The sequence below is a fragment of the Eucalyptus grandis genome, chromosome 1 (assembly GCF_016545825.1).
Source record: "Eucalyptus grandis isolate ANBG69807.140 chromosome 1, ASM1654582v1, whole genome shotgun sequence".
Lineage (NCBI taxonomy): Eukaryota > Viridiplantae > Streptophyta > Magnoliopsida > Myrtales > Myrtaceae > Eucalyptus > Eucalyptus grandis.
In genome coordinates, this window is record NC_052612.1 from 31,499,326 (window position 1) to 31,526,810 (window position 27,485).

At 37.6% G+C, this 27,485-nt stretch overlaps 1 protein-coding gene across 1 annotated transcript; it reads right to left on the reverse strand.

The window, feature by feature from the left end:
* Positions 1 to 91: 91 nt before the first annotated feature.
* LOC104438323 (1,4-alpha-glucan-branching enzyme 2-2, chloroplastic/amyloplastic) lies at positions 92 to 27,450 on the reverse strand. Its single transcript, XM_010051450.3, is given in 23 exon segments — positions 92 to 556; positions 672 to 746; positions 1,472 to 1,627; positions 2,341 to 2,418; positions 3,382 to 3,449; positions 3,575 to 3,722; positions 4,160 to 4,304; positions 10,578 to 10,665; positions 10,668 to 10,680; positions 11,951 to 12,079; positions 15,326 to 15,436; positions 15,659 to 15,788; positions 16,353 to 16,472; positions 16,619 to 16,740; positions 17,281 to 17,364; positions 18,783 to 18,899; positions 21,261 to 21,341; positions 22,071 to 22,130; positions 22,595 to 22,637; positions 22,991 to 23,089; positions 24,038 to 24,288; positions 25,962 to 26,116; positions 27,069 to 27,450. Coding segments are annotated over 23 exon segments (2,532 nt in total). The 5' UTR covers positions 27,208 to 27,450; the 3' UTR covers positions 92 to 436.
* Between the last annotated feature and the right edge of the window lie 35 nt (positions 27,451 to 27,485).

The window sequence follows — 27,485 nt, forward strand, 5'->3', positions numbered from 1 at the left end:
GCCTGCATCATGATACGGTTGGTTATGCAGTCTAATTTGGGACATAATCAGGCAGGAAAAGGGACATTAGTCAAAGGCTAAAAAAAATCAATTAGAGAATTGAAGAGCTTGCGATGATAAACTATAATCACTGTACTGTACATCATTGATATCTATCCCATATACAGAGCCATTACGCCTGTCAAGCACTAGTCATCTGCTATTGCATTAAAATACTTCCACATACTTTACAAAAAGGTTGTTTCTCGATGCCGCGCATAACCCCGAAAAGTATCACACTTCATTCAGCGATCGTTCTATTCCTCTCATCTGTTGTCTCTAGAATGGTGGACCTTTGACGGTAAAGACCACAAGGGCTCCTGCACCTCTTTTTGCCTAGATGCACTCTGCATGGACTTGCCCATGTACATGTCGGTTGTACATCAGACTGAGCATTTCAAGATTTATCCAAGGCTTTGACAGGTAGCTGCTCATCCTCCACAAGGGCGTAGACTATGGCTGTTCTGGAAGGTGCATACACCAAGAAGGAAGAGGGCCGGTCGTCATACCACTCTTCCTGCATTTCACAGACCAGAAATTAAGATTGCTTAATTCAAATTAATCAGCTCCTGAGGGAAAAGAGAAAAAGAACAAAACAAAAGCTGTTGTGCGAAGCTTGGTGGAATTCTTACAAAGGTGAAGAACTCCGCCAATGGATCAATCCTACTATACCCTCCAAACAAGGCGTCATCTGAATTTAAGACAATCTGAACGAAGAAACGACATAGTTTAGACACACTCGAGCAAACTTATCCAGAGGGGAAGATCTAAAGTCCAGTTTAATATGGGAGAAGAAAAAGAAAGAGCAACGAAAAAAATAGATCGGTGAAATTCCTTCGGTTGATCTTTTAACATCCTGGATGAAATCGGATATCTGAGAACACTATAACGTGAGGGCATGCTGACGACAGAAGTAGTCAAAAGCTCAAACCAGAGGGTAGAACAATCTGAGGCATCTATATTGAGATTAAGAATGAAACACAAAATGCCGGAGATACAAAATCACAGGTACATGCAGGACAAGACAGCCTAATATATCAGTGAAATCACCAACATGCAAGCAGAGATTTAGCATGTATTGGAACTGCCATAGAAAATTTAATATGGGGGACGAAAAAGAAAGAGCAACGAAAAATAAATTGGTGAAATTCCTTCTGCTTGATCTTTTAGTGTTCTGGAGGAAATTGGATATCTGAGAACACTTTAATGTGAGGGCATGCTGATGACAGAAGTAGAGTCAAAGCTCAAAGCAGAGGGTAGAACAATCTGAGGTATCTATATTGAGAATTAAGAATGAAACACAAAATACAGGAGATATAAAATCACAGGTACATGCAGGACAAGACAGCCTAACATATCAGTGAAATCACCAACATGCAAGCAGAGATTTAGCATGTGTTGGAACCGCCATAGGAAATTTACAAGGAAATACCTTATACTTTCCAGGCTTCAAGCAGCCTACACGGTAGTCCGTGTAGCTATTATTCCAATGGAAATTGAAGACAAACACAAGATTTCCCCTTTCAAAGACGATGACCCTGTCTCCTTCATCTTTTCTGGATATGTATTGGTGCTCAGAAGTCATGAACTACAGCACATCAAACTTAGTGTTCATTGTTTTTCTTAATGATAAGTGTCATGGCCACAAGAAAATATTGGAGGATAAAAAACAAAAGCATAGAAAGTGGAAGCATACTCTTTTATTGAACAAACAGAAGAATATCAGCTCTATCCCAAAAAGGGCATTGTCCTTATGAAAACAGAACCTCCTAAAACGGGCAAAATTGGTTTAAAGTTTTATACTTTTGGTGAATGGATGTAAATGCTTTCATTGAGCTCTTTCTGTTACTAGTTTGGCACCCCCTTGGTAACAGTGAAATTCTCTTATCAAATGAAAAACATACTCAGGCAGACAAATTGCAAAAAGCCATTATTTAATCCAAGATTGGCCTTCTCTGACTGTTGAAAATTCTTAAAGGAACTCTAGGTTCTGGTGAGAATTGATGTAGAAGGTCACAGAGGTGAATATATCCTTCAGAAGAGCCTGAGGAATGAAAGCTAGAGCAGTGTCGTATCATCTCTTCAACTAGAACATAATCTACAGAAAAATCAGTGACACATTCGCAAATGGAAATTCTTAAGTTCCTATCACACACTATTCCTCCATACCCCTGGGCCAATTCTCTAATCATATTTCACATATCTCAATGATATCCAAAAGTAAATTGTGACTGCAGCATTTTACATAATATAGAACAACCTCACAAAAGTAATGGAATAATCTAGATATTAAAAACTTACGCCATAAGCTTCTTCAACATGCTGCATAGCCTGATCAAATTCTTGCATTCCCCGGTATCTTAGATACTCAGCATCTCCCTACACAAGTAGGGACATTAGTTTGCAAGAATAACAGCAAAACAAGGGGCAATATCAATGGCCCTAAGTTAGTCAACAAAAGAAGAATAAAAATAGAACAACAGATAAAATATGTACATGAACAGAAACTTAGACGCAAGTCAGGCTAGTTAAGCAAAGTGTTTATGCCCCCAGTAGATAAGGAATTACTGTTTCAAGTTCAAAATGATCCAAATAGATAGTAGCTTGAACGTTCAAAAATCTATAGCCAGCTTGTACTTTTGATAGAAATGCGATAATCAGCATGCAGAGCTGACTCCATGAAGCCAATAGAGTGCAGCAAAGAAACTAGCTTCATTCTCTGGAACATTCATGATTTCTTTTTCCAGACCGTGTTTGCCTTCTATAATGGTTTTGTACTTGCACAAAGTAAATCCTCTCCCTTGTGCTATGTTGCCCATTTAAGTCCACAAGAGCTCCATGCAAAATTTTGTGATGGAACAGGGACAAGAAACAGAAGGGCGATGTAAAAAGTGATTGGGCACCTATGTCCATATTAAGCAGTTAAATGGAGCTGATACAGATGGTTTGGATGCTAAAGAGTGAAGACAGGTTTAAAAATGCTACAAACATGTTGATAGACAGGATCTAACAAGAGAAAGGTGCACTAGAACACTGGTATTTTTAGAATCTTCTCTGCACACTAAAACAAAGCTTGTTGAATTACCTACATGTCATAAAGAAGTGAGGCTGACATATGAAGTGTAGAATTTACAGCAAGACTTTCTAACTACCAAAAACACAAAAAATCAGGCACCTGCTATTCTTGGCTTATTTCTGTTCTGTAGTCTATCTACACTATTTTGAGCCTAATTGATGACTGGAGTTGAATAACAAGTTGTTCTACTTGAAATCGCGTATATATCTTCTTGATTTTGAAAACAAGCATGGCTATATTGGTTTGGAGGCTGATAAAAAACTTACTAGATCAAATCTTCGCCGGCATTTATCATAACTGAAACCGTTCCCTTCCCTTGGAAAGTCCATCCATTCTACTCAAGAAAAAGTAACAAGCAGCCCTTGTTATTGCAGAACCATCAAGAGGTGTAGCAGGCAACATTAGAAAGAGAATCCTTGAACATGATTCTCAAATATATGAAAAAGAAAGACAACTCACCAGGATGTCCAAATTCATTTCCCATGAAATTTAAATATCCCTCCCCCCCTAATCCCATAGTAATGAGCCTGATCATCTTGTGTAATGCTATTCCGCGATCTATAACAGGAGTTGACGGTCTATCCAGTGCCATGAAATCATACATATCCTGAAACAAAACCATGAGAACGATGAATTATCGGAAGATGTAATTGTTCATTCATAACTGTCAATCATGTACATTCAAGTTTCCACTACAATGAAAAATGATGTTCATAAGAAGCTATCTAATTAACGTCCAAACGCAGTAATTTTAACCACAAATCATTTGCACAATTATACACACATTTTTAGCACCCAATCCCTCTGAACTTGCAGCAGATGCACACGTGGCGACATTTAATTGGTAAATGTCTCTAGACACCGCATAACTTACATAAGATCAAGTTGAATCAGAATACTAGACAACATAAGTATCAATCAAACCATTTAGACAATAAAGGAAAAGTATTATATAGGAATTTTAATGTCCAAGCAAAATAAACAGAAGTAGCAGACCCAACACCAGAGTAAATGTAGGCTAGCTTAGATAAGATTTTGTCTGACCTTGTCCATCAACCAGAAAGCAATGGTTTTATCACCAACCAGAGCTTGATCATGACTCTCTGCATAGGAAACACACTTTTCCAACCACCTTCTGTTGGTAAGTGTGTGAGTAATGTCACCCATTCTCCAGTCTTCATCTCTCTTTCTGCAAGAAGTTCTTGATCAGACGTATCCAAAGCAAAGACAATAAATCTTATTCATGTTATGAATATCTTTCAGTACGAATTTTTTTATCAGGACATTCGATACAAGGAAAGAGCATTCATTGTCCAGTTGCACAATATAAATAGGGAATGTGGTGCTGGTAATTAAAAAAAATCACGAACAGGCTGTGGCAAGGATCTGTGTTTGCCAACGTAAGCCTAACTTCTTATAGAGAATATATTGTATCAAAAGCAAAATTTTGGCTTAAACAACATTCTTGAAATGAATGATAAGTAACATTGGTGCTCCAAAATCTAAGAAATATAGCCATTTGGATAACATTTTCTCAAAGTAAACGCAAAATTTTAGCTTTCAGGACATTCTTGAAATGAGTAACCAATAAGATCACGAAACACTAGGTTTAACTTGTTTAGAATTGAAAACAGGGGAACCAACAAAACAAAATGTATGTGGGGCAGGGCTAGGGACAGAGTCCCCATTCGAACCTCACCTGATCACAAAGATTATTCCCTACCAAGAACCCCCCACCCCAACCCACCCAACAAAAGAATAAAATAAAAGAAATAGAAATAACACCCTATGATGAATAGCGCAGGGGAGAGCCAGCAGGGACATTTTTAATTGACCACCATAGCAGAACTGGATGCCGGCAGTTAATAATCCAACAGCACGATCCATGTCCTTATCATTTTTTAACCTGATAAAGAAAACACTAAGAATACATGCTCATGTCGTTTTTTTTTTTTTCTCCTTCACTTACTTTATCTTGACCTTGAGATGTCTCGGACAGATTCTTTCTTAATGTTTTGTAAGATACAAACCACCATGGAGAGAAATGTGAAATATTTCATTCTTATTCACCAATTTTTCTACTAGGATCACTGATAATGAAAAAGTTTGACCCCATTTAATTCTACCTCGTGTCGGATGAATCCAAAAGTTTTTGAATCAATGTCATCCTCATTAGAAACTAAAGAATGGGACATGCATAAAGATTGGCAGTCAATTTCTCCTTCACTTACTTTATCTTGACCTTGAATTGTCTCGGACAGATTCTTTGTTAATGTTATGTGTTAGGAGTAAGAAGGGTGAATTAGTCTTTACCACTTTTAGGGTTTATTTTTGATGTATATATATTAAAGTTTATTGAATAATACGAAGTAACTTTTCTCTACATGGTATCGAGCATATTCCTCACGAGACATAACCACCACCTTGTCTTCGATGAGTGTGGAGTAGGGTCAATATTAGACGCCGTATTAGCAAACCGGGGTGCTGCTGCCCTGGTCTCCCATGTAGCTTGTAGCAAAATTTTTTGAATATGACCAGGTTTGCCACAAAGTAATGACAAACTCGTGTATTTCCCGAATTATCAGTAGATATATGGAATTGTCCATAAGGATGCTGATTACCTTGACCTCTCCCTATTCCAATGCCTCGGCCTCCTCCTCGGACACCACGCCCACTATACCCGCCACGGGTTCCTCCATCACTCCTATTACCACTACCAGTTCGAGTCTGGGACACAAGGGCTGAACTCCCCACCATAGATGTAGTATCCCGAGAGGACTCACGAGATACTCGAAGAACTCGAGCAAATGTATCGTGAGTGATGCTATATTCTCTCCTCCAAGAATCCCGAGACCTAACATTTTCACATTCGTAACCAAGACATCCTAAGAATCCCATTACAGCCAATTGTTCCCTTTGACGTTGCATTTGTTGAACATCAGCTGTAATAGGGAGAACAGACATTCAACTCCTCATACAATCTCTTAAAGTCTGCAAAGCACCGAGTAATAGAGCGCCCTTTCTTTCAAATCGATAAAACTCCCTGTGATAGCTCATAAATCCGTGACAAATTATCTTGGCCAGAATACAGCACATTCAAATACTCCCATAGTTTCTGATCGTATCAATATGAGTTACCATGTCAACTATATTACTCTCCATAGAATTCAGCATTTGACCAAGAATACGTGCATCAACACCATCCCAAGTTACATCATCTCTAGGCTTAAACTCAGTTAAGTGTCTATGTTGATTCCGCCCGTCAAAGTAAGCTTCACAATTTTCTTCCATTGGTGGAAGTTAGCACTACCTGCGAGCTTCTTATCAGTAATTCGATTAGATGAAGAGGAAATCACCTCACTCATCACAGTATTATTCCTCTCATCGTCCATTTTCCAAATAAGAATAAATAAACTCTGACCTTAGCTTCCGTCAAACAACTCAGCCGCAACAATTCAATAACCCAATATTACCACTATCAAATATAGTGACAAAAGCTACCACACAACTTTCAAATCATCAAATAAATAACTGCACTATACCCAAGCAGCAACTTGCTTCATTAATCAGCCAAATCAGCAACTAAATCAGCCAACCCAAACAGCAACTTGCTTCATTAATCAGCCAAATCAGCCAAATCAGCAACTTTAAAGCCTGTTTCTTCTACTGCTACTTTGGCTCATGGTAATGCTACTGCATGTCTTTGGCTACTTTCGTCCTTGGATCATTGATTCGGGGGCTTCGATCACATGTCGGGTCTTTCGGTATATTTTCCTCTTTTTCTCCATCTTCATCCATAGTTACTCTAGCCAATGGGTCACCTACACATGTTAGGGAATTGGCACGTTAACCCAAGTCCTTCATTACCTTTGTCCTCGGTGCTTTATCTTCCACAATTTCCATTTAACCTAATGTCACGTTAGTAAGTTAACCAAAAACTTTCGGTGTTCAAGTAACTTTTTATCCCGATTCTTGTGTCTTCCAGATCGGCTACGAAGAAGACGATTGGTAGAGGACGTGAGGAAGGGGGGCTGTATGTACTTGAAGATGCTTCTTCAGTTGCTTGCACAAGTGTTGCGTCCCCACATCAAATCCATTGTCGTCTTGGTCATCCTTCTCACGTAGTCTTCAAAAGTTAGATTCTAGTTTTCAATCTCTTTCTAGTCTAGAGTGCGAGTCATGCCAACTTGGCAAATTACATCGTGTTAGTTATACACCTCGAGTTATTAAACGATCAGCATCTCCTTTTTATTAGTTCATTCAGATATTTGGGGTCCATGTGTGGTTTCCAATTCGGGTTTGAGATATTTTGTTACTTTTGTCGATGACTATTCTAGAGTTACTTGGTTATATTTAATGAAAGATCGTTCAGAATTATTTTCTATTTTTCGTGCATTTATATCTGAAATTTATACTCAATTTGGCAGTCGTGTTAAAGTTCTGCGTTCCGATAATGCTAAGGAGTATTTTTCCACATCCTTTTCGATTTTATGACTCAACATGGTATGATCCATGAATCTTCCGTCCTGATACCCCACAAAGAATGGTATTGCTGAACGGAAGAATAGGCATTTATTGGAAGTAACTAGATCCATGTTATTTGAGATGAAGGTACCGAAAACCTTTTGGTCGATCGATGCTGTTCTAACTGCATGTTATCTCATTAATCGCATGCCTTCTTCTATTACGCAAGGTGGTATTCCTTTTTCCACCTTGCTTCCTAGTGAACCACTGTTTGTCTTACCACCCCGTATCTTTGGTTGTGTCTGTTTTGTTCGTGATCATCGACCGGAGTATCAAAACTTGATCCCAAGGCACTCAAGTGTATGTTTATGGGTTATTCCCGCACTCAAAAGGGATATCGCTGTTATTCTCCATTACTGAAAAAATATTTTGTAACAGCTGATGTTTCATTTTTTGAATCCACTCCTTATCATAATGTTCCAATTGATGTGTCTGAATTAGATGAAAACTTGTATGTGACCATCATTCGGTCTACTATTCCCAATGTTTCCCAAAGTATCTACAAAGAAACCACCTCCTCTCCAGGTTTATACACGACGTCATCGTGATGTTACTCTTGCTCCCCGCTCCTCATGTCACTACTACGTCGACTTGACTCCAGATCCACCATTAGCTGTCCCTCCTCTTGTATCGATCTTGATCTTCCTATTGCTCATCGCAAAGGTACACGTACTTGTACTCAACATTCTATTGCAAATTTTATTTCTCACTCTTCGTGTCTCCTACTTTTCAAGCCTTTTTAACTACCGTTGAACAATATCCTATCCCCAAGTCTCACCGAGGCATTACAAAATTCTGGTTGGAGGACAGCAATGGAAGAAGAATTACGGAGTGCTCTTGAGATTAATAAAACTTGGGACTTAGTACCACTTCCTCTAGGCAAAACTGCTATTGGTTGTCGATGGGTGTATGCTGTAAAAGTTAACCCGATGGTTCTCTTGCTCGTTTAAAAGCAAGACTTGTTGCAAAAGGGTATGCTCAGTGTATGGGGTTAACTATCTAGACACATTTTCTCCTGTTGCCAAACTTACTGCTCGTATTCCGATCTCTCTTGCTGCAACGTATAATTGGCCTTTATTTCAGCTTGATGTTAAGAATGCTTTCTTGAATGGCACTCTTCATGAGGAAGTTTATATGGAGCAACCTCCGGGGTTTGTTGCTCGGGGGAGTCGGACTAGTTTGCAAATTAAAAGATCTTTATATGGTTTGAAACAATCTCCACGAGCATGGTTTGGAAGATTTTCCGAGGTTGTATTGTCTTTTGGGCTCTCAAGATGTGGAAATGATCATTCTTTCTTTTATAAACAATCGAGGGAGGCAAATTATTCTTGATTGTGTATGTTGATGATATTATCATCACGGGAGATGACTTGGTTGGTATAGCCGAGCTAAAAGCCTATCTTCAGCAACAGTTTCAAACTAAGGATTTAGGAAAATTGAAATATTTCCTAGGAATCGAAGTGGCACAATCACAAAAAGGTGTTGTTCTATCACAGCGAAAATATGTATTAGATTTGCTCACTGAGACAGGTATGTTGGGATCAAAGCCTCTTGATTCACCCATGGAACAAGGGGTTAAATTAGTTGCTGATGGAGGAGAAATTCTTAATAATCCTGAGAGATATAGAAGACTCGGTAGGTAAGCTGAATTATCTTTGTTACTCGACCAGACATTGCTTTTCCGGTCGTGTAGTAAGCCAATTTTTGTCTTCCCCTCGTACATCTCACTGGGATGCGTTATTCGGATATTGAGGTATTTGAAGAAAGCTCGGAAAAGGAATTCTCTACCAAAACCATGGTCATAACAAAGTTGAAGGTTTTTCCGATCTGATTGGCCGGGTCTCCAGATGATAGAAGATCAACTACTTTGGATATTGTACCTTAGTCGGAGGAAATCTGGTATCATGGAAAAGTAAGAAACAAAGTGTTGTTGCCCGCTCTAGTGCCGAGTCGAATATAGAGCCATGGCACAAGTGACGTGTGAATTAGTGTGGATTCGACAGTTATTGGGCGAGTTAGACTTTAAAGATTTAGTACCCATGACTCGTGGTGCGATAATAAAGCGCTGTGCATATAGCTTCCAACCCCGTGTTTCATGAGAGAACAAAACACATTGAGGTTGATTGTCATTTTATCCGAGAGAAGTTGCAGAATGGAGTAATTCTTCCAGTCATGTTCGAACCAAGTGAACAACTTGCGAGACATCTTTACTAAGTCATTGGGTAATGGGAGGATAGAACATATTTGTAACAAGCTGGGCATGATTAATATTTATGCTCCAGCTTGAGGGGGAGTGTTAGGAGTAAGAAGGGTGAATTAGTCTTTACCACTTTTAGGGTTTATTTTTGATGTATATATATTAAAGTTTATTGAATAATACGAAGTAACTTTTCTCTACATTATGTAAGATAACAACCACCGTGGAGAGAAATATGGAATATTTCGTTCTTATTCACCAATTTTTCTACTAGGATCACTGATAATGGAAGTATACCACCATTTAATTCTGCCTTGTGTTGGATGAATCCAAAAGTTTTTGGATCAATGTCATCCTCATTAGAAACTAAAGAATGAGACATGAATATATATTGGCAGTCAATTGACCCTCTATAGTTCAAAAACTACAGCGCATTCCTTAGTTAATATTTTTTAGTGTTATGCATTATGCCCTGTTCTTCTTCAGATGCTTTAATTTGCTTCCTTGCATGGATATGCAAACTCTACGCCATGAATAAGAAATCTATCTGAGAGACTGACTTTATCTTTCATTGTGGATCCTTACCCTACATATTTGTTGAGCAGATTCAACTACCATCTTGTCGAAATTTTTCTACTTCCCATGCATGGACTAGATACTCATGCAAATGACTTTAGCATCTACATGCAAATTATTGTGTGCACATGCAATTAGAGGTTCGAAAAGAAGATAGCAACATACTTGAGCATTTCAATCCATTTATCAGCTATGGCCATATGCAAGCGATAATCAAATCCAACACCCCCATCCTGGACAGGAATGCAAAAGTTGGCATTCCACTGACCTGTAAGGACAGTCAACCAAAGATGAGTTAAAAAATTTAGAAACTCAGTGCCTCATTGACCAATTAACTAATTAAAGCCAAGTAAAAGCTGAAGATAGTTTCTCACAATGATATTCCAGTATAGAAGAAACAAAGTAGAACCACCGCTTTGAAGAGTTTTTCAATGTTAAACTTGGATGCAAAACTCTTAAAGTGCGACTAACATTCCATACAAACTATGATGAGTTTTTCATGCAAACCTTTTTTTTTATCATAAAAAAAGATGCACAAAGAAAAACTGTGATTTCAGTCTGCAAATTCAAAGAGGTAAAGTTATCATCATCTTTTATATTCATCTCACAAAACTGTGATAAATGGAACAGAAAGCTAAGCTTCCACAGAGAATTTCTTCAGCAAATAATTTAACCCATCACTCTCAATCCTCTAAGCACTTGATGAGAAGGTTAAAACTCTTTGGAATTAGGATAAACATACCCAATGCTTAGCAACTGTATCTTAAGAACTGCCAACAACTACCGCCTATAATTTAATTCTTTTTTTATATCAATGTTTTTGACAGTCAGTCATTCAATAACAGCTGCACGTTTAAGAAATATTTCTCACACTGCCTCACCATCTCAAGAGAAGCCTCCTGCCTAAGGATGGTCCTAACATTGCACATTAGTATATGTTGAGGGAGGTAGAACCAATTACTTGGAATAGATTCCACAGTCAAATTCAACAATAAATATCTCATATGTGGTTTGCATATAATAAACCATTGGAGAAAATAATTTAGTCAGGCAATTAGATTGCTAAGAAGCTTTCACCAGCTGAATCTAATTAGTATAAGTTTTGCACTTTCTTAACAGACTATATTTCACTGGTGATACATAAGCTAGATTAGGTTCACAATCATGCAAGAATATATAAGAGTTAGAACTGACTTAGAGCTACCAGATTGATGTGAACATTATACCGTTTTTAGGTTCACAATTCCTTGGAGCAATGCATTTAAAAAAGTGGGTTCCATATCATGGATGCATTACAATATTGATTGGAGCACCACAACTAAATGGCAGTTTTGATCCAACGGCGACTAAAAGAAAGGAAGATAAAGGGGAGGAGAATGTAACATATACAAATCGTCAGGTTGCATGGATCAGACGGTAGTTCCGAGATGAATCAGAATCCAAACCAGTCAACAACAATGATTTCATACTGCTTACGCTAAGCCGTGAAAGTGTCAGTTGAGAGATAACAAAATTGTAGAGCAAGAGAATTTACATACATCTTCTCCAATAGTAACAGCCTCGGGGAAAAGCCCATGAATGAGATCATTCACAAGCATTAGATAAATCACAGCATCCACATCAGTGGCAAATCCAAAGTACTCGTTGTAATTTCCAGTAAATGCTACCTGAAAAATACCAAGTCATTAGTAAATTGTGCTTCACTACAAGGAAGCAAGAGTCAAGTGAACTGAATGGCAAAAAACAAACTGTTACGACAAATCAAAGTAAATATAAACGGCAAACGTGCAAGATACATTTCAGTAAATGGAAAATAATTTCAATGAAACCATAAAAGGAAACATTAGCATCATGCTTGTTACATTTGATTTATAGCTGAGGTTCAAAATAATGCAGCGCACTTAAGAAATTTGGCCTGAACAGTTTCAGTCATGTGGCCCTCAACCTTCAAAAAAGAGTGTATCATCAAGAAATGGAGGAAATATTTTCAGGTGACTTTTCAAATTTATTTTTCCTATGGTAGTGAGGCCGGCAACATACAATCTATAATATCACTGTTAAGTTACTTTATTAAGTTTCCTTTATTATCAGAGTTTTATTTCCTTTTTTTACTTACATAAGGATATTATTGTTATATACAATTTATATTCAATATAAATACAATGGGTGTAGGGTTTCGTGATTACAGAAAATATAGCCCTCTCTTTCTTTCTTTTACGTTCTCTTTCTCCTCCTCTCTATTTCTTCTCTCTTCCTTCTTTCTCTCTTTCTACTTGCTGCGGGTTCTCTAATTAGTTTTGTGACATGGTATCAGAGCCAGGTTTAATTACCTGATTACTTGATCCTATTGCTGGTTTGAGAGTCCCCTAGGTTGGTGCACAGCCACCTAAAGCTGTAATTTTTATCGGTTTTCTCTTCAAGTTTTGATACATATGAGATCGGAAGATATCAAATTCATCAGGTTTGGTTTGTGAACATGGATTACAATACTTACTAATTAGCGGATTCAAGAATCGGAGTACTTTATTGATTATGGTTGACTGGTCTTGCTGGTTTCCATCAAGCATATAATTATTTGAATCGAGATTTCTGTGGTAAATATATTTATATTGAGATTATTATCATGAGTGATACTACTACGACTCCTCCTGCTGCTATTGCTGCTCTTGCTACTGTTATTACTATTGTTGCTACTGCTACTGCTACTGCTGTTGCTGCTACTATTGCTGCTACTGCTGCTCCTACTATTACCGTTGCTCCTACTACTGCTGCTACTACCACTACCGTTAGTGCTGCTGCTACTGCTACTGTTGCTACTACCACTACTACCGTTGCTGCTATTATTGCTGCTACTGCTACTACTATCGTTGTTGCTGCTACTGCCGCTGCTACTGCTACTGCTACTACCGTTACCGCTACTACTACTACCGTTACCGCTACTACTGCGGTTGCTGCTATTGCTGCTACTGCTGCTGTTACTATCATTGCTGCTACTACTACAACTATTACTACGATTGTTGATTGGGCTCTACTATCTATAGGAAGAAACAAACTAAGAGGCTGAATATCGTGCTATGGCACATACTATGGCCAAATTGTTGTGGTTGAAATCTCTTCTCCAGGAGCTTGGATTTTCGATTAATCAACCTATTGATATGATGTGTGATAATCAAGCAGCTATTTATATTGCTAGGAATCATGTTTTTCAAGAGCGAACTAAGCATATGATGTGAAGCAGAAGCTGGTTGCTACTTTCTTACGTTGCCTCTAGAGATCAGTTTGCCGATATGTTTACCAAAGCATTATTTCGTCTTGCTTTTTTGTTGCTGGTTGTTCCAAGCTGGGCATAGACGACCTATATGCTCCAGCTTGAGGGGGAGTGTTAAGTTACTTTATTAAGTTTCCTTTATTATCAGAGTTTTATTTCCTTTTTTTACTTACATAAGGATATTATTGTTATATACAATTTATATTCAATATAAATACAATGGGTGTAGGGTTTCTGTGATTACAGAAAATATAGCCCTCTCTTTCTTTTTTTACGTTCTCTTTCTCCTCCTCTCTATTTCTTCTCTCTTCCTTCTTTCTCTCTTTCTACTTGCTGCGGGTTCTCTAATCAGTTTTGTGACAATCACCTTGTCATATTTTTGGTTAAACAGTGAGTCCTTCAAAAACCCAAGATTGGATCCCTATTATGGGCTGCCACATGATGGAAAATCTTAAGTCATTTGCAATCAAGCTATACTTAATTTTTTTATTTTTTTAATTCTAAGTTTGGCTAAGTAACTCTACGATGATTTAGACTCACAGTATTTTTGCAATAAACAATTTTCCAGCTTGAGATGAACTTTCCCATGCCCACACCCACACCACACCAATGTCATACCCATAAACATCCGTCTGTTGCTTAGATACAGAATAACGCAGGTCAAAGTGGTGCAAGTTGGAAATCACCAGTCATATAAAAGTCCGACCTTTGGTAGTCACTTAAAAAAATAGGGTTGTCCTAGGTTTCCATTCAACTTGCGGGTCCTTTTGGAGTGACCTTTTTTTTTTTTTCAAAGAACATTTTGTGCTTGTGTTTGTTCTGGTCACATTAAAAATTTTCAAATCCCTAAAACTTCTCAAATTGTTCAAGTATTGAAATGTAGGATTTATTTACCAAAAACTCTGTCAATCAACCAGATCTTAATAGGCTATCTATCAATCAGTATGAAATATTATGATCCAAACAGTTGTCCTATCCATAAAACAAATAGGTACAATCTTCTCAGTCGGCTATTGGACCGCTCGATATAATTCGTTTTTAAAATTCTGGAGGGTGCAAAAGCCAGAAGAAACAGATTTGAAGGTAACTTTAACAGGAGATTGTTTGATACATGTCTCAAAAGCATTTTGCAACTCCAATTTTACATTTTAAGACTCGAGTTTAAGCTTTAATTAATTCTTGACTTATACTTCAGCACAGTTATTGATACTAGATTGAGCTTAAGTTGAGCTTTGAGCATGAGTTTTTGAGTCAAATCAAGCTCGTCTGGAGGTAAAGCAGCTCAACTGAAGTTGATGGTGCTCCTGTCAACACCACAAATTCTCCAAGGAACCATACAGGAATGCTTAGTGAAAAAGAGAGTAGCCTTAACTTTCAAACTAGATTTTTAGCTTTAGTTGCGTGTAGAATGCAAGTAGCTTGTGTATTCTTAAAGCATATATAACACACAAATATGCAGTTTCAACTTGCCTTATGTGCATATAGCTTTTCTCTGCCTAATGTGTGTTTTGGGGTTGAAATTTTCACCTAGTCCCTGTAAATAATTAAGTAAATACGTACATATATACATGCATGCGCACACAAACACATGCACATATAATTACCTAACAGTGCCAATACTGATTACTGTAAATCTGGATGTTACCTGCAAACCATGGTGAGTATACATCATTGATGTCACACCATCAAACCTAAATCCATCAAATCTGTATTCCTCAAGCCACCACCTTGCATTTGAAAGGAGATACCTCAATACCTGGATCAAAAAGGATTTAACATTATTAGGCACAAGTCTTCTTCTAAGAAGATGTCTCCCATGAGGCAAAGGAAAATGGGTGAGGGAAGGGAGGAGAAGAAGGGAGAAGGGAGGGGGAGAAGAACTGATGCAACACATTCCAGAGTCAGAGAGAAATCAAGTCTGTACAAATTTAGTTACAAATAATACTAATTCGCTAGAAGATTGCACAGGAGAACATACCTCCCAACTTCCATAATTGAAAAGGCGAGAATCCCACATCCAATGATAACCTCGTGACCCAGAGTGGAAATAGTGACTGTCGGTTCCATCAAACATATTCAACCCATCTAACACGTTATTTGATGCATGGCTGTAGGCAATAAAACAAGCAATCAGGGAGAGTATAAAAGGAGCAGTATTAAAGTATATTACAAAGTAAATAGACATTTTATAAGATGAATGTGAGACAACTGGCAGATGATATGAGGAGGATAATGAAGAGATTAATGTCGCAAAAACAAGTGGATTCAGAAATGACGACATCATTACTGTAGAGCAGATTCACTTGCAATGCTAAGGGTGTCAACAATCTACAGATTTGTCTCGTATTCAACAATAAAGATCAACTAACCACTCTCTCTTATTCAATACCACAAAGATTCAACTACAGTAATTGATATTGGCCTATTCATTTCATGCAAATGAAAATCTGATGGACTTCAACATTACTCAAAAATATAAGTAACGAAATGATGCCCCAGTACAGTCAAATCAAATTGCACAGTTATTGAGACAGATTCACCTAGTACTAACTTTCTTCTAGAAAGCAGCTCTTGCATGCTTCATGTTTTGTCGTGTTTTGAATTTGACTTACAAAATGACAAAATTAACAAGAATCCCAGCCAATGCAATAAAACTGAAATTCACCAGATACCTGTGGACAATGTCCATGAGAACAAGGAGACCCAGCTCATGGGCTTTATCTATTAGAGATTTGAGATCATCAGGGGTTCCAAAACGGCTGCTGGGAGCAAAGAAGTTTGTGACATGATACCTGCAACAGAAAGAGTTGGAATGACAGTGAACAAAATTCAAACATGATTGGCAACCTGCCACTTATGTACCGCACAGTAGATTTCATTCAGAAATAACCATAAAAATCAGAATATACATGGCAATTCCAGGAGAAAAGCAATTTACCCAAAACTTGCATAATATGAATGTTCTTGAATCGCCATGATCTGAACTGCATTGTAACCAAGTCTTTTAATACGAGGAAGAACTTCATCTCTGAAGTTGGCATAAGTATTAATTACTGGCTCCTGCACCAAACCACAGAACTGATCATCAGTGAAGAGCAGTAAAGGAAAAGGAAAAGGTCTTGACTTGGAAAACAAGAAAAAACCCAAGAAGGATTAAGATCATTCTTAATCACTACATATACGCAACATTGAATTGTATTTTTTTTTTTGGTAAAGGTAATTATATAAATAGGGAAAGGAACATTGAATTGTATTCTCAAAGAAGAAACTGGACAAATCTTTAAAGTTAAGAAAATTGGCATGTCTACAATAGAAATAGGGCAATGTGGATTTTCTTAATAAGGAACCAAACAAAACATTGTTTGCTACAAAGAATATAGCCATTGAAAGCAATTACCATGCATAAATTTACTCTTAAGTCCATAAGCCATAGATATAAAATAAAACAACTGAAAGAACTGGCCTCAGGGTCATGCAATGAGAAATGACATTAAATATAAATTGTCATGACTCCACATAGCTAGCGAGGAGAAAAAGTACAACTCAGAAAGTAAAAAAGGCACTCCAGGCTCAAGAAAGAGATTGAAAGAAGAAATTCACCGTGCTGCTCATTCCAACGTGTGTTTCATAGATCCTAAGTGAATTTGGCCTTTTTGGTCTGGAATGCTTGAAAACATACTTCATCTGTAAAGATAATCACAAATTTACTGTTACCTCTGCAGATAAACACAAACTAATAATGACTTGACTTCGCAAGTATCACATCAACCCAATACATTGTACTGAATCCTGCATTATTTTTGTTTATATCGAGAGCCATATCCAGCATTATCGATTTTGCATTTGCTAGTCACATACGGATTCACAAAAATCATCTCATTCACATGACCTTTCAGGTATTCAAGCATCAGTCAGATGTAAATGAGATATTCCAAAGAATAAAATTGTTTTAGTCTACCATACTCACAAACTATATTCCGTATAGGGAACTGAATCAGTATCAGTGGTGGGTTATCCAGATATACTCGTCATTGCAAGAAATAAAGATGTTCTCATCCCCCCAAGCATGAATAACAAGGGAGTTGTAAGATAGAATATGCTATTTGACAGGGGCTCCAGAGTGGGGATGGAACATAAGTATCAATAAAAAGTTGCTTCAGTATGCAACACAAAGTATCCTTCAATTATCTCAGACCTGAAAACCTCTAGTGCTCTTGACAAGAGATTTATGAACGATTATAAAATTATTTCATCACAGCATTCTAAAGATTTTTTACAGGGAGCAGACAGCTTTCCACTAAAAATCTAAAGATGGAAAATCAAGTCCCTGAACTGGCTATTCTAGGCGTGGAAGTTTCTATGACAGAATGATTTGACTCTGAATAATCTGCAAAATGAGAAGCAAAGAATACCCTAGGGAATAAAGCTTCAGTCCAGGATAAAATATGCGTTATGTTCCAGCCAGAGGCAACTAGGACAGACTGTCAGACTCAGGTTGTGCAAAGGCGAGCTATTGGACTTCTGCAACCTAGGTATGTTGTCCCTACTGCTTATTCAACAACCAGTAGGTCAAGAGTGGTCCCTGGTTTTCACAGATAGTAACATGGGATGTTCCAAAGACGGGCTAACATAAGAAAAGTCATATGAATCATCCAAAGATACCTATATCTATATGGAAAGAAAACAATATTAGAGCTTTGGAGGAGAAAAGGCATTTACTACAAAGCTAGATTGGTTAACACTGTATAATTTGGTCTAAAAAGAGCTAGTTCATTGCAAGATGCTTTACATTTACATGATAGTCATGCTAGCATTGATTATTCTTTTCATGAAAGAGAGGGAAAAAAAGACATGAAATGTTACTGAAGTCATGCAAAGTAGTAGAATACTCAAATTCTATTAGTGAGATTGGCATGCCACAAGTTATTCCACCAAACAGAAAATGAAGACTACCAAAGGCCAGGAGAAAGGGCCATTCATCCCTTTGATTTGATATAAATTACTTCAATAAACGAATTGGATGCAACAACAAAAGTAACTAACATTCCCACCACAGAAAGAGAGCCCTCCTCATACAAGTAGTGAAAAATTATATGACATACCTCATCTGGGGGATCGTAGTATATCCCATTGTATGGAATTTCACCTGGAGCTTGTATAGAGAACTTGATCCAAGCAGGAATTGAATCTTTGAGACCAGATGGTGTATCCATTCGAATCTACATCTCCATTAAAGAAATAATAATTACCGGAATGCACTTTGATGGAGAATCTATATTTTGCATTGAGCTGAATATTTAATGAACAACTGCAAAAAATGGAGCTTTAATTCATTTTTATAAATTCTTGACCAAATAGGTTATTCAGAATATGAAACAATAGGAGAATGGCCTCATGCTTCCAAAAAGACAATCTAACGAAAAATGTTGATTTCGTTCCAATATTCATAGTTAAATAAAGTGGTACTGCATGGCACATTTGTCTCATTAGGTAGCTCACAGCCTTATAACCGCTGTCAATATAGGTAATATCTACTCCACTAAAATGAGAGGATGTATCCAGAAAGCAGCATTAGAAATTATTCATTCCATCAAACGGCACAAATTTGAGGTTGCTCTGACCTAACCAATGGACTACACTAGGAGTACAAGCATAGTCCAAAAGTTAAAAAGAGAAGTTCAAATGAAGATTAGAAAGTTGGACACATTAATATCTTCCAAAGGGAAGTACTTTAATCTTATCCTGATACTTTCTCAAGTTCAGCTGTATCGAATGTGTTCAAGCAATTCTTTCCTTTCCCCTTCTGAAAGAGATGAAGCACTTATCCTTTAAATGAAAATAAACTAACTTGCAGGGCACTCGTGTCAGATGATTTATTTTCTTTAACAGTCATTGACAACTACATGGCCCTGAAAGGATTTACCGAACATCATGGTGGAAATTACTCAAGTCAAGAGTCTTAATGGAACAAAACGATAGAATACAGCCAAGAAAGGGAACCACAGTCGGCATGTGGAAGTAAATAAGCCATAAGCAGGACAGCACACACTTGCTTATTTACGTAATAAATTTGTCCACAAGTTGAAGGTGCATCCTACTAAATGAAGAGCTCTTGACTTATATCAAGTTTCCACTGTCTCTATTAAACACACGAGCAGGAGGAGTACAATGATGATACATTAAAAGTGAGTAGTATGTAGATCTAACATGGGGCTAACTCATTCAGGTAATTATAAACTTTCTTTTTTTCTTTTTTTTCGGGCAATTTAATGGAGCGACAATGATTATGAACTTCAATCTCCAAATATCGCAATGGCGCTTTGAGCCATAGGAGATGGAGAATATGCGTTTCAAAGTTTTGAATGGAATAATGAAAGCCTTCTAACAGTATATAACTAATATATGCAGCCTTTTTGCTGTGACTTGTTTTAGTTTTAGCTATTGCTTTACTGTTTGGAACTTGCGACTTAGATTATTCCAGTTTAAGGCAATATTTCAATAATTTAATAGACAATTTTTCTCAAAAACCATAAGCACAACAAATCTTGAACAACTTCTGCTTCAGACTTCTACATATCAGACTTGGACGAAATTATCATGTAAAACCAGTAATTGATTAAATACCCAAAGGCAGAAGAGAAAGTTTGCCTACCAGTAATTGTTGGAACCAATTTTTGGCAACAAAACATTTTAAAAGATAAGTCAAGCATGGTAGAAAACTAAAGAGATGTGTATAAGTTTCATAAGAAGTAGCACTTTCATTATATGTGCATTAGTTCCAGGACTGTGATTGCAAAAACAAGTCATAGAATTCGAAATTGAAGAACAATATAAGCTAACTTCAAAAGATAAAAATAAAAAACTCAATCTTCCCATATGAAGCAAAAAATAACAGTCATTATTTACAGAACTAACTTTGTCATAATCAACTTTCATTAGAAGTAACTATTGACTAACAATTCATCTACCAAATCACTATAATTAATCATGGACTATCTTCATTAGTGATGCTTGAAGAATCACTGAGTCTATGTGAAACGATATGGTTTCTTAATTTGTATTCTGAGCATTCTTAATCAACCCACATATCAATCCTACATCAAACAATTCCTCTAGGAGTGGCTCTACTTATTTCATAATAAACGGCATCAACAACTTGGATGTATGAATGGAATATGACCTACTTCAGAGAGCACAAGAGCCCATTCCGATCGTTCCTTCACAGCCTGAAACTACTCTTAAAAATTTGTGTATACCACATAATTCTTAAGCAAGAGTTTTGCTGTAAGATCAATAATTATATCCTATTAAAGAATCTCACATCCCAAGTTCCTAAACTCCAAATTAAACTGAGAGGATTGGGTAAAGATCAACTATATGATCTGAATTGAAATCCTTTTCACAAAGCTGACCCATCCTTGTATCTATTTTAAGGGTGGAAATTCAATTAGCTGCATGGCATTTGCTGCTGAGACTTGATTACATCTAGATATATATTTCCAGGAAATAAGGTCATGCTACTCTCATGAATCACCCAACTTGATGAAGGAAGATAAAGAGTTCATGCGAAAGGAGACTACCTTTACTCGAGAACCATGAGGAATTGCTGGGGAACCATCTGCATTGTTCGGTAAAAAGATCTCCCAGATGCCAAATTCATTCTGTTTGCAAATTAGTAATGCATTTAAGCATCAGATTAGATGACTATTAGCATAAAATTGAAAAACAAATATGTTCTATTACAACTAAGTTATAGTACCATCAAGATTCTTACACAAATATCTTAACAAAGCAAAATGACCTATATCACCCATTTATCAGATCATGTCTACTTCACACAATACAACACAGTGCATCCATGAAAAAAATCATTCATTACTAGCAAGAGTAAATTATCATTGTCATAAGAAAGCCCTTAAAACATTCTCTTGAAACAAAAGCAAATTTGAAGTTCATAATTTCTATCACAAAAGAATCCAAAAGACAATTTGTCTATTTTATGCACATGTTATCAGACAGATATGGTCATGCATCCTCTAATACATTAAACAGCAAAAGATATGCTGTGCTTCCTAAATATCATCAAGTGAAAAGCTTCAGTTACTCGAAAGCCTTGCCTCACATCTTTTCTGCATTAAATACCACTGTCCTCAAGAACATGAAGAAGCTACATATAAACATAACACAAAGGAAGTACAGAAACAAACAAGATGATGTGATGCATGAAGTCATTCCCCTTGCAGCAAAAGAAAATCTGTAACACTCTTAACATCCTCGTCCCTTCACTTAAATTTGACAGAGCAATCCTTATTCACCAGCATCAGCTGAGAGAGAAAACAATTTATATCCATAACATATGACAATGCAATAAAAAAGCAAAAAGAGCATACCCGAGTCATAACATCTGCGTTTGGATTCCAATTGTTAAAATCTCCAATCAATGCCGCCCACTGAAAATATAAGAACCAACATGCTTCAGAATTACAGCAAAAAAGGTGATCAACATTTCAGCCAAAGCATTGATGAAGAAAAAATCAAGAACACACAATCAAAGTGCACATCTAAGATCAGAGAGGGAGCATTCATTAAAAGTAGAAAACACAGTGGGTGACTCAAGGTTTGGTGTTGTTGTCAAGTCATAAAAAGGACTAAGTAGTTCTAGAGATAAAAGGAAGTCAAACTTGGTCTTTTAGAATATTTCAGCTAGTCTGGGAGAGAAACAAATAGTAGTCTGGAGGGAGAGGGCATCTTGATATCCTGCAACTATAAGTATGGAGTTGCATTTTGGAACTTTTAACATTGATACGAAAATAATGCATAGCTATTCCTTGATTGTGTCATACATAGTATGTAATTCGCTATTCATTATAATTTATTAAAGAACAGTGAAGAGAAGGGACAAGCAGAAACAAACCTTGGCTCCAGGTGCCCACTCCCTATATGTTATGCCATCAGCACTGGAAAATTTTAATAGACCATGTTAAATTACTGCCAGATCCTCTTGTAGACGAAGCATGTAGATGCATACAATATAAGTACATACATACATAAATGATCAGGGACAACATGAATGCTGTGAACAATATAAATGCTTACCAATTGCACAGATAATAAGTTTATGAATATGCATGCAATATCTTACTTTTTGGTACTTTCTATTGAGTCAATATTTCCTTTATGCTCTATTACATATAGTTCATACAAAGCCACTGAGGGTCATGAGAAAGAATAAGACATTGGTGCATCCAGGTATCAAAATGCCAGAGAGCTGCATATGCAGAACATATTGCACCAAAACAAAAACTGAGACCTGCGGGTAAAGCCAAACTTTTCGTAACCCCGAGAGAATGCCTCCAGCCCACCTTCATATTTGTCAATTGCTTCACGCATTTTTCGATATTGTCCAAAACTGAAATTATGAAATGCAAAATTTAGAATTGACAGAAGAGTGCTTACTATGAACTTAACCTGAATCAACATAACCAAATATGTATGTACTATGGAATTCACGAGTGAAGACTGCAACACTGCAAGTAATTTGTTTCTTTCCTTAAGCACTCCCTTTTGACTTGAGAAATGAGCTTCATAAGAAGAAAAAGTTGCTAACTCCATATATTGGAGACAAACACTGATTTGTCCAGAAGTGATTGTCATCACAAGATTCAAACTATCCATAAACGCAAAGTGTAAGCTGTTACTTTTTCCAGTAAAGATCCATCCATTATGATCATTGAATGCTAAACCAAACTAAGCAATGAAAGAATAATAATATGTCCCAATAAAATAAGTTATCCTGCTTTCTATCCCAAGTCAAGTCAATGATGAAGATGCTGTGATAGATTTAACAGGTGCAAATTCACAAAAAAATAATTTTTTTCTGTACATTGAAATTATTTTTGAATCATTAATCACTCTTCAAACATCCTATCTATTGAAATTTTTATTGAGTTTATCGTCTGACTCTTTACTTATTTTTTTCCTATAACCCTCTCTACTTCTCCATTTTTCCATCTACATGACTTCTGCCTGGCCAATCGTTTCAGTTACAAAATACAATTACAGACTCGAAATAAAGAATTAGATAGAGTTACAGCTAGTTGGTAGTCAGCACGGGAACGTCCAAAAATACCACTTACAGGAAAAAATGGTGAAGAGGGTAATGAAAATCCGGAATTAACCTCACATAACAATTAATGGGAGATAAGTCATTGCCAAGTGGGTCAAGTATGCCCGGTGGCACATGGGAATTATGAGTTATTTTAACTTCAATGCAACAAAAATTAAAAAGTAAATGCATACTTTAGGATGAGGATATTGCGTATTACATAATTATAGGTAGAGAGCCAGAGCATCTCACCGGTAGTCCAGATGCTCACGATAACCCAGCAAAAGTGAGTCTATTTCATATATTCTTTGGCCAGAGCCAGGTGGAGGGATTGTCCTTTTCCTTACTTCCTCTTTCTCAATTACTGCAGCATCTTGTAAGGGAGCAGATTTCTCTGAAGCGTCTCCATCACCTATAACTGATGAAGAAACAGAATCTTGCTCCTCTTTCACCTCAATCTCCTCTTCAGCTTCCATAGTTAGATCATTGGAATCATGAATCACCTAAAACAACAGCATAGAGGGGAGAAAAGGGTATTTAAACACCTCCAAATTAAATCCAAAATTTAATTTTAGTTCAAGCACAATCAAAGACTGAGACATGAGGTTATCTTTGGTTTTGGATGTCATAATGAGTATAAGATATACCGATCACTAGCCATGTCTGCAAGAAAAATTAAGCATGATAGTTCACCTGGCATCACAGATTTCAATCTACAAATCCATAATTATATAATTCTTTCATCAAATTCATACAATGGTTGCATCTCAATTGTGAGCCCATAAACATAGGGGGAAAGCTATTTGCCTATCTGTAGTAATTTTGATTGTGAGCCTATAGGAAGTGCAGTAGTTCCACTGTAAAGAACTTTCTAAACACATAAATGACAATCTGACCCGTGGAATAGCGCCTTTGGCCGTTGTTATGAGAAGATGCGACTCTAGGATGGAATGTGGGTTAAAAGAGGTTAAGAAAAGGCTAAAAGGACGTACAAAGGAGAACAAAAGGAAAGATCTTGAGTTTGGGAGCTTGTGGAAAATTTCACACGGAACATAGAACATGTACATATAAAGTTCCATAAAATCAACCTGGTGGGAAAGGCTTGGTTTTTCTGTTGTACAATGACTGGCATTCCATACATGTCATGCACCAGTTAAAGTAATATTATTCTAGTGAAAGAACATATTTGAGGATCAGCCTTCACTACTAAATATGACAGGTAAAAACTCTGAAAAACCATATTATCAATTTTCCCTAAACAGCAGAGTATGCTGTAGGTCCTAAAAAAAATGTAAAGTGCTCACATGCCCCCCACCCCCCTCCTTCTCTCCCTTTTCTCCCCTCAAAAGGAAAAAAAACCCAACCCAACCCCACCCCCAACACTCAGACACATACACAAAACCAAAGAGAAGACGCCCATAGATGGACGACAAACACATGGTCCTGCCCATGCAATTACATGGGAGAATGAACACATTTACATCTATGCAATTACACCCGCCCACCTATACCCACAGATACAAACCTGCACCAAGACACATGTACAGCTTGTAGGAGTGACAGCAAGTTCACCATGCATGACAAAAACTCAGTTTATACAGAGATGTAAATGGTAACTTTTAGTGACATATTATGATTTTTTAACTTTGAAATGGCAGAGGGCATTCTTAATCAATTCAGAATTCTGAAGTGCACACCTCTCATTTGTTTTTCTTTTAAAAATGTCTAATATCCATATGCATTCAGATGCATGGCAAAAAAAAAAAAAAAAAAAAAAAGCATTCAGATTGAGGCAGTCTTGAGCAGAAAATTATCTACATAGAAATTTTAGATAGTTGAACCAACACATGAGGTCTTAAGAATTAAGTAGTCTAGACTCTAGATTGATCATTAGGCAACATATACTCAACAGCTTTTCATAGTCTCCCTCTGTAACGTCACTATGAACCCTCCAAATTTGGCCTTGTAGTCCAAATTGCTATCTCACGTTGTTCTTTATAAGTGCCAAATTACTTTTCGACCCCAAAAAACAAAAAAAAAGTGCCAACTTACTACCATATTATCACCACAAAACAATATATACATGATGGAAGAAGAATGACATTCCAGCAATGTCACTTAAACGAGGCTCCATTACTCAATACATTCAACATGGACTAGCATGTTGATCACGAACCTGGGAATCAGCAACTGCTTCTGAAGTTTCCACTTGATCTGTTGAGGAAGCAGGGACATCACTGTAGCCACCAGGAACAAGTACTCTCTCAGATGCAGCTAAGGATAAGGATGAGGTGTCAGAATCATAAGAAGACTTTCCAGCGAATATCTTCCCTACAAATAGGCACCAGGTTAGCTTCATATGTAAGCTAAGAAACCAGTCATCACTCATAGATGGAAGACTATCTTTGGGAAATAGTAGAGCTCCTGATAAGAAAATCAGCCTTCACAATTTAGAAAGTTATTGATCTATGAATACGGACCGTAAGGCCAAAGCACCATTGCTTTGGGAACTAGACTCGAGAATCTTCATCATTATATATAATCACGATACAATCAGTATCCACATATCATGAGGAAGTTTTAGCATGCAATCTAAGCCATCTAGCCCGACTTTTTCTAATTATATTCTTTGGCCAAAGTTTTTATTTTCCTTTTTCGAACCACCGCCGACGTCCTTACAATGAATCATGTTCGATTCGATTCCATTCCATTCCCAATATGCGGAGACAGAGAGTCCATCTCTGCAGACCGTGGTCCAGTAAATTTATGACGTCGAACTCTAAAATCATATCTAAAGAAGTTTCAAGCAATGGTTCTCCAGGAAAGATGATTTGAGCCGAGTCGAGAGAAGTTAAAGGTTCGAATAAAACCGCCTGAGATCCAAACTACCCGCACGCTAAGCTCTCCGGCAATGGCACGCCACTCGGCACTAAGGACAGAAGAGAGAGACATCAACAACCAACCAACGATACAAAAAATCACTCCCGCAGCTGATGATCCCGCACAACACGAACGCGTTGCAAAATTAAGCAGGCAGAGCAGGGGCGGTTAAGCATTCGATCAGACGAACCATTCCATTTCACTTCACTCGCGCTACATTCTCGATCGACTTCGGGCAGATTGCAATAACAACCGCAACCAAAATAAAAATAAAAAAAATCACTTCCGAAGCAAAGCGAGGAGCTTCGTCACTCCACCGCGAAGGGAACACGAGGAAAAGGCGATCCCGAATCAGCAAAAAGGCAAAAAAAAAAAACCATCGAGCGAGAGAGAGAGAGTATACGTGAGAGAGGGGCCTTGTTGTTGAGCAAGAGCGAGACGCCGCCGGAGCTCCGGCGGTCGCCATTGAAGCCGGAGGGAGAGGGGGAGACGCAGACCGACGGTGCGGAGGGGAACCGTATCCCCGAGAGCGTGTACACCATCTCCTCTTCCCCCCTTTTTTCTAATCCTCCTCGTGACAGGCTGAAAACGGAGCGACCAGAACGCAGCGAGAGAGAGAGGGAGAGAGTGAACAGATCTAGAAACCGAAAGACTGCTTAGAGAAGACGACTCCAGCTGAGGGAGAGAGAGGGAGGGAGGCAGGGAGGGTGAAGAAACGGAAAAAGAGACGATTTTTAACGATTCTCGAGGCGACAAGAACCGAGCAATTGCAGAAGCGCAGAGAGAGAGAGAGAGAGAGAGAGAGAGAGAGAGATTTTCT